This window comes from Bubalus kerabau, chromosome 8, assembly GCF_029407905.1.
Source record: "Bubalus kerabau isolate K-KA32 ecotype Philippines breed swamp buffalo chromosome 8, PCC_UOA_SB_1v2, whole genome shotgun sequence".
In the NCBI taxonomy this organism is placed as follows: domain Eukaryota; kingdom Metazoa; phylum Chordata; class Mammalia; order Artiodactyla; family Bovidae; genus Bubalus; species Bubalus kerabau.
The window spans coordinates 36,792,403-36,808,067 of NC_073631.1; the positions used below are offsets into that span (position 1 = coordinate 36,792,403).

Consider the following 15,665-nt stretch of genomic DNA (forward strand, 5'->3'; position numbering starts at 1 on the left):
ACACTTAGTACTCTCAGTGGTAAATAAATTTTTTAAAATCCCATATCCCTTGTAAGTCCCAAGGAGGAAAGATCATTGTCTTTGGAATGATGATAAGAATGGATGGGCAGGATAAACTTTGGCTAGACAGTACTTGAGAGGAAGAGAATATAATGGTATTCAATAACAGTAATATTAACAGTGATAAAAAGTGACATTATTGAGTGCCTATTTAACTCTGAATTTTATTAAGGGTTCATTAGTAATACTAACAAGAATAATGCTAAAATGAATATGTATTGAATGGCTACTATTCAACAGTTTTTGTTCTAAATGCATAGTATTTCTTCATGTGAACTTTCTTTATTATTCTTTATAAAAAGTCCTGTGGGGTTTTTATGAAAAAATTGGCTAGAGATTAGTAACGTGCCTAAGTCACATAGTGATAAATTTCATATCTATGCCTATTTGAGTTCAGAGACTAAATTTCTCAATTCCTCAATGTTACTTAGTACCTGTTATTGAGAACTTTATGTCAAACATTGCAAGGTGTCTTCCTTCCCTTGTAAAAATTTGTGGGGTATTGGTAATCCCAGGTTTGTCATCCATTTTCATAATTGAATAAGACAAAATTTTGAAATTATTTGAGAAAGAAAAAAGTATTTCAAGACATGAACAAATTGTACAAATGCCTCCTCATCACCCCATTCCCTTCAGCCTCCTTAATTAATCACATGCACGTGATCCAAGCAGAAGAGCCTGCCTGTTTGAAATTTAATGTATGACACTTTCCTTCAGATAAAATATTGGTATTCTCAGAGTTTAGATGCTTTAAATTCTACGATTTGATTACATTTTGACTTACCCTAATGTGTCATCCAAGATAGTAATAGCTATACGCTTGCTATGGGAAATAACAAGTTAGAAAATTATTCAGAAGCCATGTAAGAGCCCCATAGAGCATGAAGAAAATAAACAAATCAGGGAAGCATAATCACTTTTCTGTACTAATGTTGTTCTAATAAATACGAATTCCTTTCTATTACTTTGCATGCTATAAGTAATGTGACTTACTTGGTCTGCTTTTGTTGTTCATTCTAAAGTGGTATTGCCTTTAAAACATGTGCAAAGTATTAACAGTTTTAAGTTCATTTTCATAAATGTAATTAAACTTCATCACTTCTTGTTGATGCAACAAGCCAAGCAGTAAATGCAGAGAAAAGGCCACAAACACAAACTTTTAATTCAAAATAATGTAGCATTAGCATTTTCTGTACCAAGGAATATGCAAATAAAATGCATGAGATTAATCATGTTTAAATAATAAAACTAAACATTTAGAGGAAAACAGTTTTATTTCTTACTGGTTACAGAGCTACAAGAACATTATTTAAAATACCAACAATTGTGCTATTATTAGCTTGTACTTTAGATAGATTATCAACACTTTAGAAAGATGCCCTCTTTAAATGCTTCAATTCAGGGCAAGTTGCATCCATTGGAGATGTTAAGGTAGTCTTAAAATTCATCACTCTGACTTACTCCATAAAGGAAGAGAAAGGATGCATTTTGTATTGAAATACACACGATATCTCTGTATTTCACAGATAACTATCTCCTTGAAGGTTATTTTGCTTTTATAGATGGAGTGAAGGAAGAACAAAATGAAAATTATCTGGATGGTTGCTAATTTTGTAAGACAAATAACCTGTTTCTAAGTAATGCTACTGGTGTTGACTAGAAATTAATTTTCCAATGGACTTTGTGGCATACGCTTTAGTGTAGGGACAAATATTTGTGCTTGTGGTTTGTTACCCAATAAGCCTTTACTTTAGGTTTCTGAATTTCCAATTAAAGCTTGACATGGTTGGATTGAGATTAAATTGCTCTTATTGTCAATTTGTGCAAACTTCATACTTTTATGTAAAGAAGAAATATATGTCATATGTTGTTATATTCAGAAATCCACCCTAGAGCTCACCCTCTAATCTAGCCTTTCTAAAATAAACAGAAAAGTATTATGAGGCTCCTCCTTCATGACTATAATGCCACCACCACCAACACACACAACACACTTCATAATCAGGTTTTAAAAATTATTATACAGTTACTAAATCAGTTATCTGAAATTAACTTTACTTCAATAAATTGTATATATTGTTTGTTGAATAAATGGAAAGATTTCAAAGTCACACATAGGCTTGTGCTCTATTATAGAGAAATATTAGATACATATCCCATTAATTACCAATAATAGTGATAATGGTAGGAAAGGCTCTTTGTAAATAATTGCTTGAAGTATATATATTATATTTATACAAGTTTTTATGATTTACTTAAATTGAAGATACTAATTATCCTTTCAAGGAGTTATCATTGTACAAGTTTGTTTAAATAATTTAACTTTTTGTATCTTCTCTATAAATTGCTTTCAACATAAATGGAACAACACTGAACAACTTATACAATATTTTTTATTTTGGGAAATCTAGAAAAAAAATACAAGTGGGGAAAGGTCCCATCTAATTTCAGAGAAAGAAGAGTAGAACATCCAGTGGGTTCCCCCCACCCCTCCAAAAAAACATTGACTGATGTTTTTGAGCAGTTTTAGTTTCATAGCACAATTGAGTGGAAACAGCAGTTTTCCATATACTCCCTGCCCCTGCATCTGCATAACCTCCCCTATCATCGACATCCCCCTCAGAGTGGTACACTTGTTACAACTGATGAACCTGGACTAACATTAAAATCACTCAAAGTCCATAGTTTGCATTGTAAGCGGGCAACAGAGGATGAGTTGATTAGATAGCAACAGTGAACATGAGTTTGAGCAAACTCTGGGAGACAGTGAAGGACAGGGAAGCCTGGTACACTGCAGTCCATGGGGTCACAAAAAGTCAGAGGTGACTTAGCAACTAAACAACAACAACTTGATGGTGTACATTCTATAGATTTGGACAAATTTTAATGATGAGTGTCCACTACTATAGATAGCATCATGCAGATACTATTTTCACTGCCCTAAAAATCCTCTGTGCTTCCCAAAGTGATCCCTTCATCCCCCATCCCCTAGCAACCATTGATCTTGCTGCCTTCATTGTTTTGTCTTTTCCAGCATATAATACAGTTGGAATCACATAGTATGTAGCCTTTTCAGATTGGCTTTTTTTTTTTTTTTTTTCCAGTTAATACTAGGCGTATAACTTTCTTCCATGTCATTTCATGGCTTGAGAGCTCATTCCTTTTTACTACTGAATAACATTCCATTGTCTGAATGTGTCAGTTTGTTCAATCACCTACTAAAGAACCTCTCTCATGTTTCCAAGTTCTGGTAATAACAAATAAAGCTGGTAGAAACATCTGTGTGCTGTGTTCTGTGTAGAGATAAGTTTTCAACTCTGTTGAGTAAATATCAAGTTAGTGTGACTGCTGAATTATGTGGTTTAAGAGTGTGTTTAGTTTTATAAGAAAGTACCAAACTGCCTTCTAAAGTAGCTGTACTATTTTGCTTTCCCACCAGCAGTGAATGTGTATTCCTGTTGCTCCACATCTTTGTCAGCATTTGTTGTCATCTGCATTCTGGATTTTGGCCATTCTAATAGGTATGTAATTACAGTTCATCATTATTTAAATTTGTATTTCCCTGATGACACATGAAGTGGAGTATCTTTTCATATGTTTATTTGCCAAAATATATGTTCTTTGGTGAGATGTCTGTCATGGTCTTTGTTCCATTTTTTAATCAGGTTGTTTTGTTTCTTACTGTTGAGTTTTAAAAGTTCTTTGTACAGTTTAGATAATAGTCCTTTATTAGATGTGTCTTTCTCAAATACTTTTGCCCAGTATGTTGCTTGTCTTTACATTCTCTTGACAATGTCTTTTGCAGAGAAATGGGATACTTTGCTTTTTAACCATTAAATCCCCAAAAGGCATAGCTTCTGTAATCATTTTGTGGCTAAACTTGAATTCACTTTTCATTTCTTACTGGCACAAAAAATTTTGGAAAAAATAACAGTGTTCAGTTTCACTTATTGGGAGTGTGGAGAGGATCTTGAGGAAGAAAAAGAGAAATGAGATTGATTTAGGAAAAAGACCAGAAAGTACATCAAAGTAATAAAAATTCTAAATTAGATTATGGATAATTAAAATTTTTTATGTATTCCTCTAAATTTCTATGTAAATAGAATTTTCATAGAGGAAGAGTTAGAGAATCATTTGATCTGGATATTAGGGAGAAAAGTTATCATACATCAGTGCTATCCAACAGAAATATAATACGGTCAAACAAACGTAATTTTAAACTTTTCAGCATCTGCATTAAAAAGATAAAAAGAAACAGGGGAATTTAATTTTAAAAAATATAACTTATTTAACTGAATATGCCAAAAAGTTATGTTCAAATATAATATGTAAGCAATATAAATTTATTAATGAGACATTTTATATCTCTTTGTTTCGTAATAAGTCTTTGAGATTATGTTTCTACAGTATAGCACACCTTAAGTTAAACCATATATTTACATTGAAAATATGTGATCTGTGTTTAGATTTCATAAAATTTACATTTGAAAACAAATTTATATACTCGTGTTGTTTCAGATTTTTAAAATTTCAGTAAGTGAGATAAGTACCAAAAAATAATTTTTCTTTAATATTCGCATCCACATTGACAATACTCATTCATTACTTTAGAAATGATTTGACTTTGAAGAAAAACATAACACAATCAAAACATGTCTTTCCACATTAAGAAAATTCACTAACTTTAACTTAATATTAATAACTTCAAAAGATTGTTGCGTAAACTAAAAGAAAATCTAAATTTACCAATGTCAGCAAAGCATTCATCAAATTTTATTATTTTGGTGGATAATTTATATAATGAAACAGCAATTTTAAATTAACAAAATTATTGTTTTTGCACACTGACTCATTATTGAAAAATATGGTAAGATATTCTTATTGATAACTACTATGAGAAATTTCAGTTCAGCATAAATTCATGTAATTCTCCAGCTAGATCATGAACCAACTTTGTCTTTTCCTAGAATGTCAAGTTTAGCTCATTCATATTCAGTGTAATATCAATGAGAAATTAAATTGCATTAATTAAATTACATTGCCACTTTTTTTCTTCCTATACTGAATGATGAGCTTCTCTTCTGTTTAAAGAAATCTTGCAGTGGACTTGACAGAACACCAAACCTTTGTAAACTTGTTCGGAACTCAATGTGCATTGGCAAAGAAAATTAAATTCATTATATTCTGTATGTTCTCATAGTTCTGCACACTGGCAATGATTCATAGCATTTGTACTCATTTACACATACATACATGTATGTTTTCTTTGTGTATTTAGAAATTATGTATAGAGTCTATAATACTTAAGAAAATTGAGCACAAACATTTCAGGATGAATCATGAAGTGGAATAAAGTGATACAGGAAACATTCTTTATTGTCTTAAAATTCTAATAAATCCAGATTTTCATCTAATATAGCTATAGCTGAACACTATCAGTCATGATAGAAACAAACTTTTTAATATTTAGCTATAATTCTTTGAAAGATGCAAAAGGTTCAAAATTACTTAGCTTAGATTTTCTTTAGGCTATAAATTGACTTTTTTCTCTCAAATTTTAAGTTTTTTGAGACACAACTACCTAAAAATATTTGTTAGGCCGCATGTCTTAACATTGGGCTTCCCAGGTGGTACTAGTGGTAAAAGAGTCTGCCTGCCAATGCGGAAGAGCCTTAAGAGACTTTTGAGTTCAATCCCTGGGTCAGGACGATCCCCTGGAGGAGGGCATGGCAACCCACTCTAGTATTTTTGCCTGGAGAATCCCAAGGACAGAGGAGCCTGGTGGGCTACAGTCCATGGGTTGCAAAGAGCCAGACATGACTGAAGCAACTTAGCACGCAGCATGTACATGTCTTATATTTTGTAACTCAACTAAAGCTAAAGAAAAATGCTCATAATTAACAAAATTTTTGAACGAACTGATTTTTTTGTTATAATTATCTGGTAATTTAATTGAAGACTTCATAATTTCCTTATAAAATTTCTATGACTAAGGTAATTTCTTTTACAATCTTACCATCTAAGAATGATTCATTTTTCAACAAGTCAAATTATTCTATACATTGCCAAAGTTACAAGCTTGATTTGTTTAAAATCATTTAGAATTTTTTGACATTTAATTCTGATCTCAGATACTAATGTAATTGGTTCTTTTTTGACTTTTGAGAAGAATCTTATCAAATTAATTATGTTTTTGCTGAAAAAGTATCTTAATAGTGTCTGATTTATTATCTGTATTTTTATACAGTAACATTTACTTTTATTCTCATAGAGAAAATTCCAGTTGACATTCATTGTGAACTTGCAAACTACCCTCTTACTATTTCTCATCTTAATACCATCTTCTGAATCTTTATTTAATTATGCACCAGTAATAAACCTACACTTTGTTCATTTAAAATTTTATTCATTGAACTATAGTTGACTTACAGTATTATGTTAGTTTCAGTTGTAGAGCTTCAGATTCTTTTCTATTATAGACTGTTAAAAGATACTGACTATAGTTCCATGCGCTATATAGTAAAACCTCTTTGTTAATCTATTTTATACAGAGTAGTGTATGTTTATTAATTCTATATTCTTAATTTATCCCTCCCTTTCCACTTTCTTCTTTGGTAATCACAAGTTTTCTGTCTGTGAGTCTCTTTCTGTTTTGTAAATAAGTTGATTTGTACCTATATTTTAAATTTACAGATATGTTCATACTTATTTTAAAACTACAACCATAATATTATTATATTTGAATTAAAGTTATAATGAATACTTCAATTTAATTATCAAATACAGTTTGCATATCATTTTAACTCATGGTGTCTGCACACATATTCAAATAAACATATTATCATGTTACAGTGCTGCACAGAAAAATACTATTCAAATGGATCAATCCACTGATACCCACTAGATCAGTGCTGTTTATGTGTAATAGTGAAATAATGTACAGTGCCAGTGTGTGAACTATAATACTACTAAAGGGAGATGTCATCTTACAAAGATAGTTTTCAGTTTTAAAATTTAAATTAAATGAATTAAGACTGGGAGGGATTGGGGGCAGGAGGAGAAGGGGACGACAGAGGATGAGATAGCTGGATGGCATCATTGACTCGATGCACATGAGTTTGGGTAAACTCTGGGGGTTGGTGATGGACAGGGAGGCCTGGTGTGCTGCGATTCATGGGGTCTCAAAGAGTCAGACACAACTGAGTGACTGAAATGAACTGAAGATGATATAAGATTAAAAGTTCATTTTCTCAGTTGTACTACCTACCTTTCAACTGTTAAAGAATTACATGTGGCTATAAGCACATTCTATAGGCAAGAGATTTAAAAAATTGAGGTTTATTCATTTACATATTGAATTAAAGATAATTTAGATTGAAGCACTTAAATATATTGCATAGCACCTGCCCTATTAAATATTTTTGGAGATACAGATAATTAAACCCTGTCCTTGGGATTCTCCAGGCAAGAACACTGGAGTGGGTTGCCATTTCCTTCTTCAATGCATGTAAGTGAAAAGTGAAAGTGAAGTCGCTCAGTCATGTCCGACTCCTAGTGACCCCATGGACTGCAGCCTACCAGGCTCCTCTGTCTATGGGATTCTCCAGGCAAGAGTACTGGAATAGGGTGCCATCGCCTTCTCCATAATGCATAGCAAATACCCAGTGAATATTACATTTAAATTATGGTAAATCAGCTGTACTTCAATAAAAAATAAATTAAAAAATTAAATTACAGTATTCATTATTACTATTGAATGTTTTTTGTAATGTCCAAAAGGCAACAAAGAGCCTCTTGTTTTTAGTGTAATATTACCTGTTTACTTTTTTTCTGTTTCTGTTTTTCAAACCAATTCTAATTGTGCTTTAAATAAAATTACATGATTTTGAGCAAAGAACTAAAAATTACTTTCATAATCAAACAACATGTATTTAGAAAACATTTGACTTTGTTCTTTTGTAAATGTTTTCAGATATCTGAAATTACTTGCTAAGTGGTTTTCAGATAGATAAGACTTCAATGTTTTCTCATACTCAAACATAGTTAATAAATGATTTGTTTCCTATATAGGAATATCCACCAGTTTATCAAATATATATAATAGAAAAAAACCCCTTGAAAACCACTAAAATGCCCAAAAGATAAGGAATTGGTAAAGGAATGCTAACATACAGTGTTCAAACTTTGGAGTATTAAGAGGGCCTTGGTATGTTTTAGATATGTATTTGCTGATATAGAAAGATGTGCATGATATACCATTTAATGAATGATACAAATTTAAAATAATATATACAGTATGATATAATTTGTAATATAGACAGATTATGTGTAGGAAACTCTGAAAAGCTATATACCAAAGTGTCAACAAGAATTATTTCTGGATGGTTCACAGGGTAGTAATGTGTTAAATTACAGGTGATTTTTCTTATTTCTAATTTTTAACAATGACTATATGACCAACCTAGATAGCATATTGAAAAGCAGAGACATTACTTTGCCAACAAAGGTTCGTCTAGTCAAAGCTATGTTTTTTCCTGTGGTCATGTATGGATGTGAGAGTTGGACTGTGAAGAAGGCTGAGTGCCAAAGAATTGATGCTTTTGAACTGTGGCGTTGGAGAAGACTCCTGAGAGTCCCTTGGACTGCAAGGAGATCCAACCAGTCCATTCTGAAGGAGATCATCCCTGGGATTTCTCTGGAAGGAATGATGCTAAAGCTGAAACTCCAGTACTTTGGCCACCTCATGCGAAGAATTGACTCATTGGAAAAGACTCTGATGCTGGGAGGGATTGGGGGCAGGAGGAGAAGGGGACGACAGAGGATGAGATGGCTGGATGGCATCACTGACTCAATGGACGTGAGTCTGAGTGAACTCCAGGAGTTGGTGATGGACAGGGAGGCCTGGCGTGCTGTGATTCATGGGGTTGCAAAGAGTCAGACACGACTGAGCGACTGATCTGATCTGATCTGATCTGATATAGTACTTGAATAACAGAATTATACATTATTAAAGGGAGCATTTACCAAAAATCTTTGGGAAAATTCTGTTTGTTTTTCCTTGGCCTCTACAGTTTTCTTTAGATTAGATCTTCTAAAATTGTGTAGGACTACTTTCAGATAAATAATTGAATTTTAAGGAACATTTCTTAGGAGACTTGAATAATGCTGAGTCAGTGATCAATGGTTGGTCAATTAAGATTTGAAACAAGGGTGATCTTTAAAACGTAAAAAGTTGGCTATCACATCATGTTCTTTTTTTTTCTTTATTATGATTTTTAGCCTGATACATAAATTTGGTGTTTTCTGATAAGTTTACTCTTACAGTAGTGTAGTGGTTAAAGGATGCAGCTTGAGAAAATTCTTCAGAGTGTGAAAACTCAGAAAAATACTTATAATATTAAAGACAGTTTTAAATTTAGATATGATATGATTAACTGCTCATAGAGTATCTTTTCAGTGGTCCTGAGAAAGTACTCTGCCCTATCTTCCCCCAGACATTTTTGATGATGCCTTAAATTTCTTGAGCAGAAATGATCACGAGGTTTTTGTCTTTTCTTTTGTTGACGAGGTGTATCACACTGATGGACATATGTTGAGCCATCCTTGTGATCCTGATGAATCCAACTTGGTCAGAATGTGTGATCTTTTTTAATGTGCTGTTGAATTGGGTTTGCTAGTAATTATTTCTTAGCAGTTAATTATTGGTAGCCAATAATTTTAGTAAATTAAAAAAATTTATTACCTAGAATTGTTTTCTAATTTAAATTTGAGTGTTGAATGGATACATGGATCACTGGTATCATCTCATCTCTGGTAAGAAGGAACCTGTGCCTCTGGCTGCAATCTGGTGTGTCCAGTTTCAGGTTATGCAAAGTGAGAGAGTAAATGAATTTTACCAAACACAGCACTGCATGGTTTTGAAGCCAAGGTGTGTGTCATCTTTCCATGAAAAACCTGCAATCCAAAACCTGGCCTACCCTCTAGCAGAGTCATCAAGCCAAGGGTTAGGCGGGATGAGAAAAGCAAAGCATGAAACAGCAGCAGAAAGGCAGGAAAAGGGTTCTTTACTGAAGAAATCTGAGTCTTGAAATCTGGCCAAAAGATATATTTTATAGTTGGACTATGCCTTCTCTTTGGCGAAGGGAATTGCTCTGTTGCCTGTTACTTATTCTACTCAGGGAATATTCCTCCCTTAAGTCACATTAGACCAATGAGTTTCTCCTCAATTTTAAACTTTTCTACTTGCCTTCCCCTTTTTCCTCCATTCCTTTGCTTGATTGGTTTTCTGTGTGAACTCACTTTTCTGTTTTCCCAATGACATTCCCATCGTTTGAGATTTATCTACTCTGAGAAAACTTTTTTTGATTCAGCTATCAGATATAAGATTTCATTTATTCATTATATTTCAAAATCACTTCTGAGGATTGTTTTATGGTAAGAATTAGCTACGGTAGTAAGAATTAAGTAATTATGTAAAAAATGTAAAGTAATTATGTAAAAAAAGTAAATATGGTAAGAATTAGTAATTATGGTAAGAATTAGGTAAGGTAGTGGTGGTAAGACTACTCTCAGTAAATGAAACAAAGCATGTGCAAAAAGCAGGCGCTGAGAGAGTTCCTGAATGTGTGTATTCATTACTTATTATTGAAACTTAATGGTGAAGCTGTAGGGTGAGGTTGTTCAGCTGAAGGGGCTGGAAAGGTTGACAAGGGTCGGATAATACATGGTGTTTTATAAACACCTATTGCAGGAAGAATGAATCATGGAGGGCCTTATTTAGATATATTATATGATTTGACCTAGTCACACAGCCAGAAGAATGAGTATTTAAAATTAGTGTGTAGTTTTACTTTAAAGCCCAAGCCCTTTATCTCTATCCTATTCTGCATCTTGAAATAATTCTTTCACTGGAATGTGGGACAGACATCCAACCTAGGTTATAGCACTGCTCAGATAACAACAGCTCAAGGTGTGGAAGAGAGCAAGATGTGATTTTATAGGACAAAAATGCACCTAGGGAAATAAAACTGCTTTAGAAGTATTCTGTAATGAGATTGTGGTTAAATAGGAATTTTGACCAATTACAGTCAAAGAGACCAAAAATAATCTATAATTTGTGTTAAAATTCCAAATGTAAGGAGGTGACTCTTCCAAGAGAATAGAGCAAGGAAAACAGAGCAACAGACTACAAGGAGTCAGGACACAAACAGTTGCTTATAAATAGAACCAACTCTAAAAGGCTCTTATGGGGCTGGTGCACTGGGACGACCCAGAGAGATGGTATGGGGAGGGAGGAGAGAGGGGGTTCAGGATGGGGAACATGTGTATACCTGTGGTGGATTCATGTTGATGTATGGCAAAACCAATACAATATTGTAAAGTAATTAACCTCCAATTAAAATAAATTTATATTAAAAAAAAGAAAATGTTTATCTAGCAAACCTATAACTCAGTTCAGATCAGATCTTGGAAAAATTTGGAGATTATCACAGACAGGAGGGTTTACTAGTAAAAGAAGACCAGAAGTGAAGATGCAAACTATAAGCGTGTTTTTTGAGAAGCATATTGAATTGTGCTTATGTTGATTATTTCAGTTCAGTTCAGTTCAGTCACTCAGTCATGTCCAATTCTTTGTGACCCCATGCACTGCAGCATGCCAGGACTCTCTGTCCATTGCCAACTCCCAGAGCTTACTCAAACTCACATCCATTGAGTTGGAGATGCCGTTCAGCCATCTCGTCCTCTGTCATCCCCTCCTCCTCCTGCCTGCAATCTTTCCCAGTATCAGACTCTTTTCAAATGAGTTTTATAGTATCTGTTATTAGATTTAGGTCTTTAATCCCTTTTATTTTTATATGCAGTATTAGCAAGTATTCTAATTTCATTTTTTAATATATAACTATCCAGTTTTCCCGGCACCACTTATTGCAGAGACTGTCTTTTCTCCATTGTATAGTCTTGCCTCCTTTTTAAAAATTAATTGACCATAAGTGTGTGGTTTTACTTCTGAACTTTCTATCCTATGCCAATCTATATTTCTAATTTTGTGCCAGTGCCATACTGTTTTGATGACTATAGCTTTGTAATATAGTCTGAAGTCAGAGAGCCTGATGCTTCCAGCTCTGTTTTTCTTTCTCAAAATTGTTTGGCTTTTGTGTGTCTTCATATAAATTTTAAGATTTTTTTTGTTCTAGATCTACAGAAAATGCCATTGGTAATTTGATAGAGATTGCATTGAATCTGTAGATTGCCTTGGGTAATACAGTCATTTTGGCAAGATTGATTCTTCCAATCTAGGAAAATCTTTTCATTTGTTTGTGTCATCTTAGATTTCTTTCATCAGTGTCTTAGTTTTTGGAATATAGTTCTTTTGCCCCATAGGTAGGTTTATTCCTAAATATTTTATCCTTTTTGATATGATTATAATTGAAATTATTTTCTTAATTTCTTTCTGATCTTTCATTGTTAGTGTATAAAAATGCAACAAATTTCTACATATTAATTTTTGTATCCTGCAACCTTATTGAATTCATTGATGAGCTCTAATAGTTTTCTGGTAGCATCTTTAGCATTTTCTACATATAGTACCACGTCACCTGCCAACAGTCAGTATTATTTCTTCTTTGCCAATTTAGATTCCTTGTATTTCTTTTTCTTCTCTGATTGCCTTGGCTAAGATTGCCAAAACTATGTGAATAAAGTGGTGAGAGTGGATATCCTTGTCTGTTCCTGACCTTAAAGGAAATCGTTTCAGCATTTCACTGTTGAGTGTTAGTTTTAGGTTTGTCATATATGGTCTTTATTATGCTGAGATAGGTTACCTGTCTACACACCTTCTGGAAAGTTTTTACCATAAATGGGTGTTGGGTTTTATCAAAAGCTTTTTCTGCATCTATTGAGATGCAAATTTTTGGAAGAGTTTCAGAAGGATAGGTGTTAACTCTTCTCTGAATATTTACTAGAATTAGCCTGTGAAGGCATCTGTTTCTGGACTTTTGTTTTTTGGATATTTTTAATCACAGTTTCAGTTTCATTTGCCTGTTCATATATTCTATTTCTTCCAGGTTCAGTCTTTGGAGGCTGTACCTTTCTAAGAATTTGTCCATTCCTTCTAGGTTGTCCATTTTATTGGTATATAGTTGCTTATAATAGTCTTTATGATCCTTTGTATTTCTGCAGTGTCAGTTGTAACTTCTTTCTCATTTCTAATTTTCTTGTTTTGAGCTCTCTCCCTTTTTTTTGTTGATGAATCTCTCTAAAGATTTTGTCAGTTTTGTTAATCTTTTCAAAGAACCAGCTTTTAGTTTCATTGATGTTTTCTATTGCTTTCTTTCACTCTATTTCATTTACTTCTACTCTGACCTCTGATTCCTTTCCTTCTGCTAATTTTGGGTTTTATCTGTTCTTCTTTCTCCGGTTGGTTTAGTTGTAATGTTAGGTTGTTTACTTGAGATTTTTTTTGCTTCCTGAGGTATGGTTTTATTTCTGTAAACTTCCATCTTAAAACTACTTTTGCTGTGTCCCATAGGTTTTGGATGGTTGTGTTTTCATTTTCTTTTGTCTATAGGTAATTTTGATTTCCTCAGTGATTCATTGGTTGTTTAGTAGCATATTGTTTAGCCTCCACATATTTGTGTTTTTTATACTTCTTTTCCTGTAGGTTCTAATTCATGGCATTGTGGTTGGAAAAGATGCTTGATATAATCTTAATATTCTTGAATTTACTGATGCTTGCTGTGTGACCCAGCTTGTATCTGTTCTGGAGAATAGAATGCTTTATAAATACCAATTAAGTCTATTAGGGTTAATGCTTTATTTAAGGCCTGTGTTTCCTTATCGACTTTCTGTCTGGATGATCTGTTCATTGGTGTAATTGTGGTGTTACAGTCTCCCACTGTTACTGTGTTACTGTCAGCTTCTCTTTTTGTGATTATTAGCATTTTTCCTTTGTATGAATATTGTGGTGCTCCTGTGTTGGGTGTACATATATTTACAATTGTTGTATCTCCTTGGAGTATACATTAGAGCAGCACAGTTCTGATATTACTATGAGCCTCTGTCCTCCATATGATCTAGCAGGTTTTTTACTGTACAACTAATTAATCCTTTACTTATGATCTGATAGTTCATTTTATAATTAACACAAAATGAGTAAGTCATCTTTGGAATTATTATTTTGAGTCCCCAGATTTCTCTTTATGAGTTTTGGTCTACTGAAATCCTTGATAGTTTCTAAATATGCTTCTTAGTGTAGAGGGTGATTAGCCAGTTGGCCATGGTAAAGTCCTTTGGAATAAGATCTACAGCAAAATAAAAGAGCTCTGTGAATGCAATAAAATTCAGAGAAGTTTTTCCGTCTTTCCAGAATTCGGTGTATATTTGGTAATAATTTAAATAAGAGAGGGTGTGGTCTGTTTCATGTTGAGTGTAGTGGCCAGTCATAGATGTATGATTTAGGGAATGTAGACAAACACTTCCTTCCAATTCAAATGTGACTGATATCTATTTGCTAAAGCCTAATCTGAGTGCTGAAGAATTGATGCTTTTGAACTGTGGTGTTGGAGAAGACTCTTGAGAGTCCCTTGGACTGCAAGGAGACCCAACCAGTCCATTCTAAAGGAGATCGGTGCTGGGTGTTCTTTGGAAGGAATGATGCTAAAGCTGAAACTCCAAATACTTTGGCCACCTCATGCGAAGAGTTGACTCACTGGGAAAGACTCTGATGCTGGGAGGGATTGGGGGCAGGAGGAGAAGGGGATGACAGAGGATGAGATGGCTGGATGGCATCACTGACTTGATGCACATGAGTTTGGGTGAACTCCAGGAGTTGGTGATGGACAGGGAGGCCTGGTGTGCTGCGATTCATGGGGTCGCAGAGTTGGACACGACTGAGTGACTGAACTGAACTGAATCTATTGATCAGTTTCAAAATGCAAATAAATCTTTTTCAGATATTTGCATTTTTGTGAAAATAAAGAATACTCAGAGTTTCAGTGTGTGCATTACTTGTGTTTGGGAGAGTTGGGGGGAGATAGAGAGAGGGAGAAGTAAAGAAGGGAGGAGAGAGGAGATGAGCAGTCAGTGACGAAGAGTAAGACCAAAGAGTCTGGGACCCAAGGCTCCTTGATCTTTTTTGCTGTATTTCCTTTTGACAATACTTAAAAATGAAGGTTAAGTCATGGAACATAGTATTGGGGCTTGTTTCTGCCCTCTCAAAAATTATAGTTTGCAACTTCCCTTTTCCATCCTCTAGTCACTGATTTTTAAACTTTGTGCTGCAGGAGCTATAAAGAACAGTCATTCAGTGAGTGGCTGTTTATTTAGTGCCCTTCAGGGTGCCTAGAGCTGAACCAGAGAAAATTAATAGCATTAAACCCTCAAGCTTTGATGCTGGCTCTGAAGTGCAGAGCTGCTTGACACATATTTCCAAAGGGACATTTCTACTTCCTTTTTACATGTACAAGGAGAGGAAAGATATTTGACCTGCTTATTAACACATCTTTAATGTGTAATGCACTTTTTGAAGTCAGATTTATTAAGGTATAATTTGTATATTATAAAATTTACCCTTTTTAAGTGTAAAGTTTGAACTTGATAAATGTTCA

The 15,665-nt window shown here is 33.9% G+C and overlaps 1 protein-coding gene across 30 annotated transcripts in view; it reads left to right on the forward strand.

The window, feature by feature from the left end:
- The window catches only part of LOC129659044 (uncharacterized), a 464,676-nt gene that overhangs the window by 181,636 nt on the left and 267,375 nt on the right, over positions 1-15,665 (forward strand). For 27 of the 30 annotated variants that reach the window (XR_008717760.1, XR_008717762.1, XR_008717763.1 and 24 more), the window contains one exon: positions 3,500-3,581. Coding sequence is in view for 26 of the 30 variants with exons in the window: in XM_055590091.1 (XP_055446066.1) it covers positions 3,500-3,581 (82 nt within the window). In the remaining 4 variants the exon portion in view is untranslated. The remainder of the gene's footprint in view (positions 1-3,499; positions 3,582-15,665) is intronic. The other 3 variants (XM_055590072.1, XM_055590074.1, XM_055590080.1) reach the window with 1 other exon arrangement.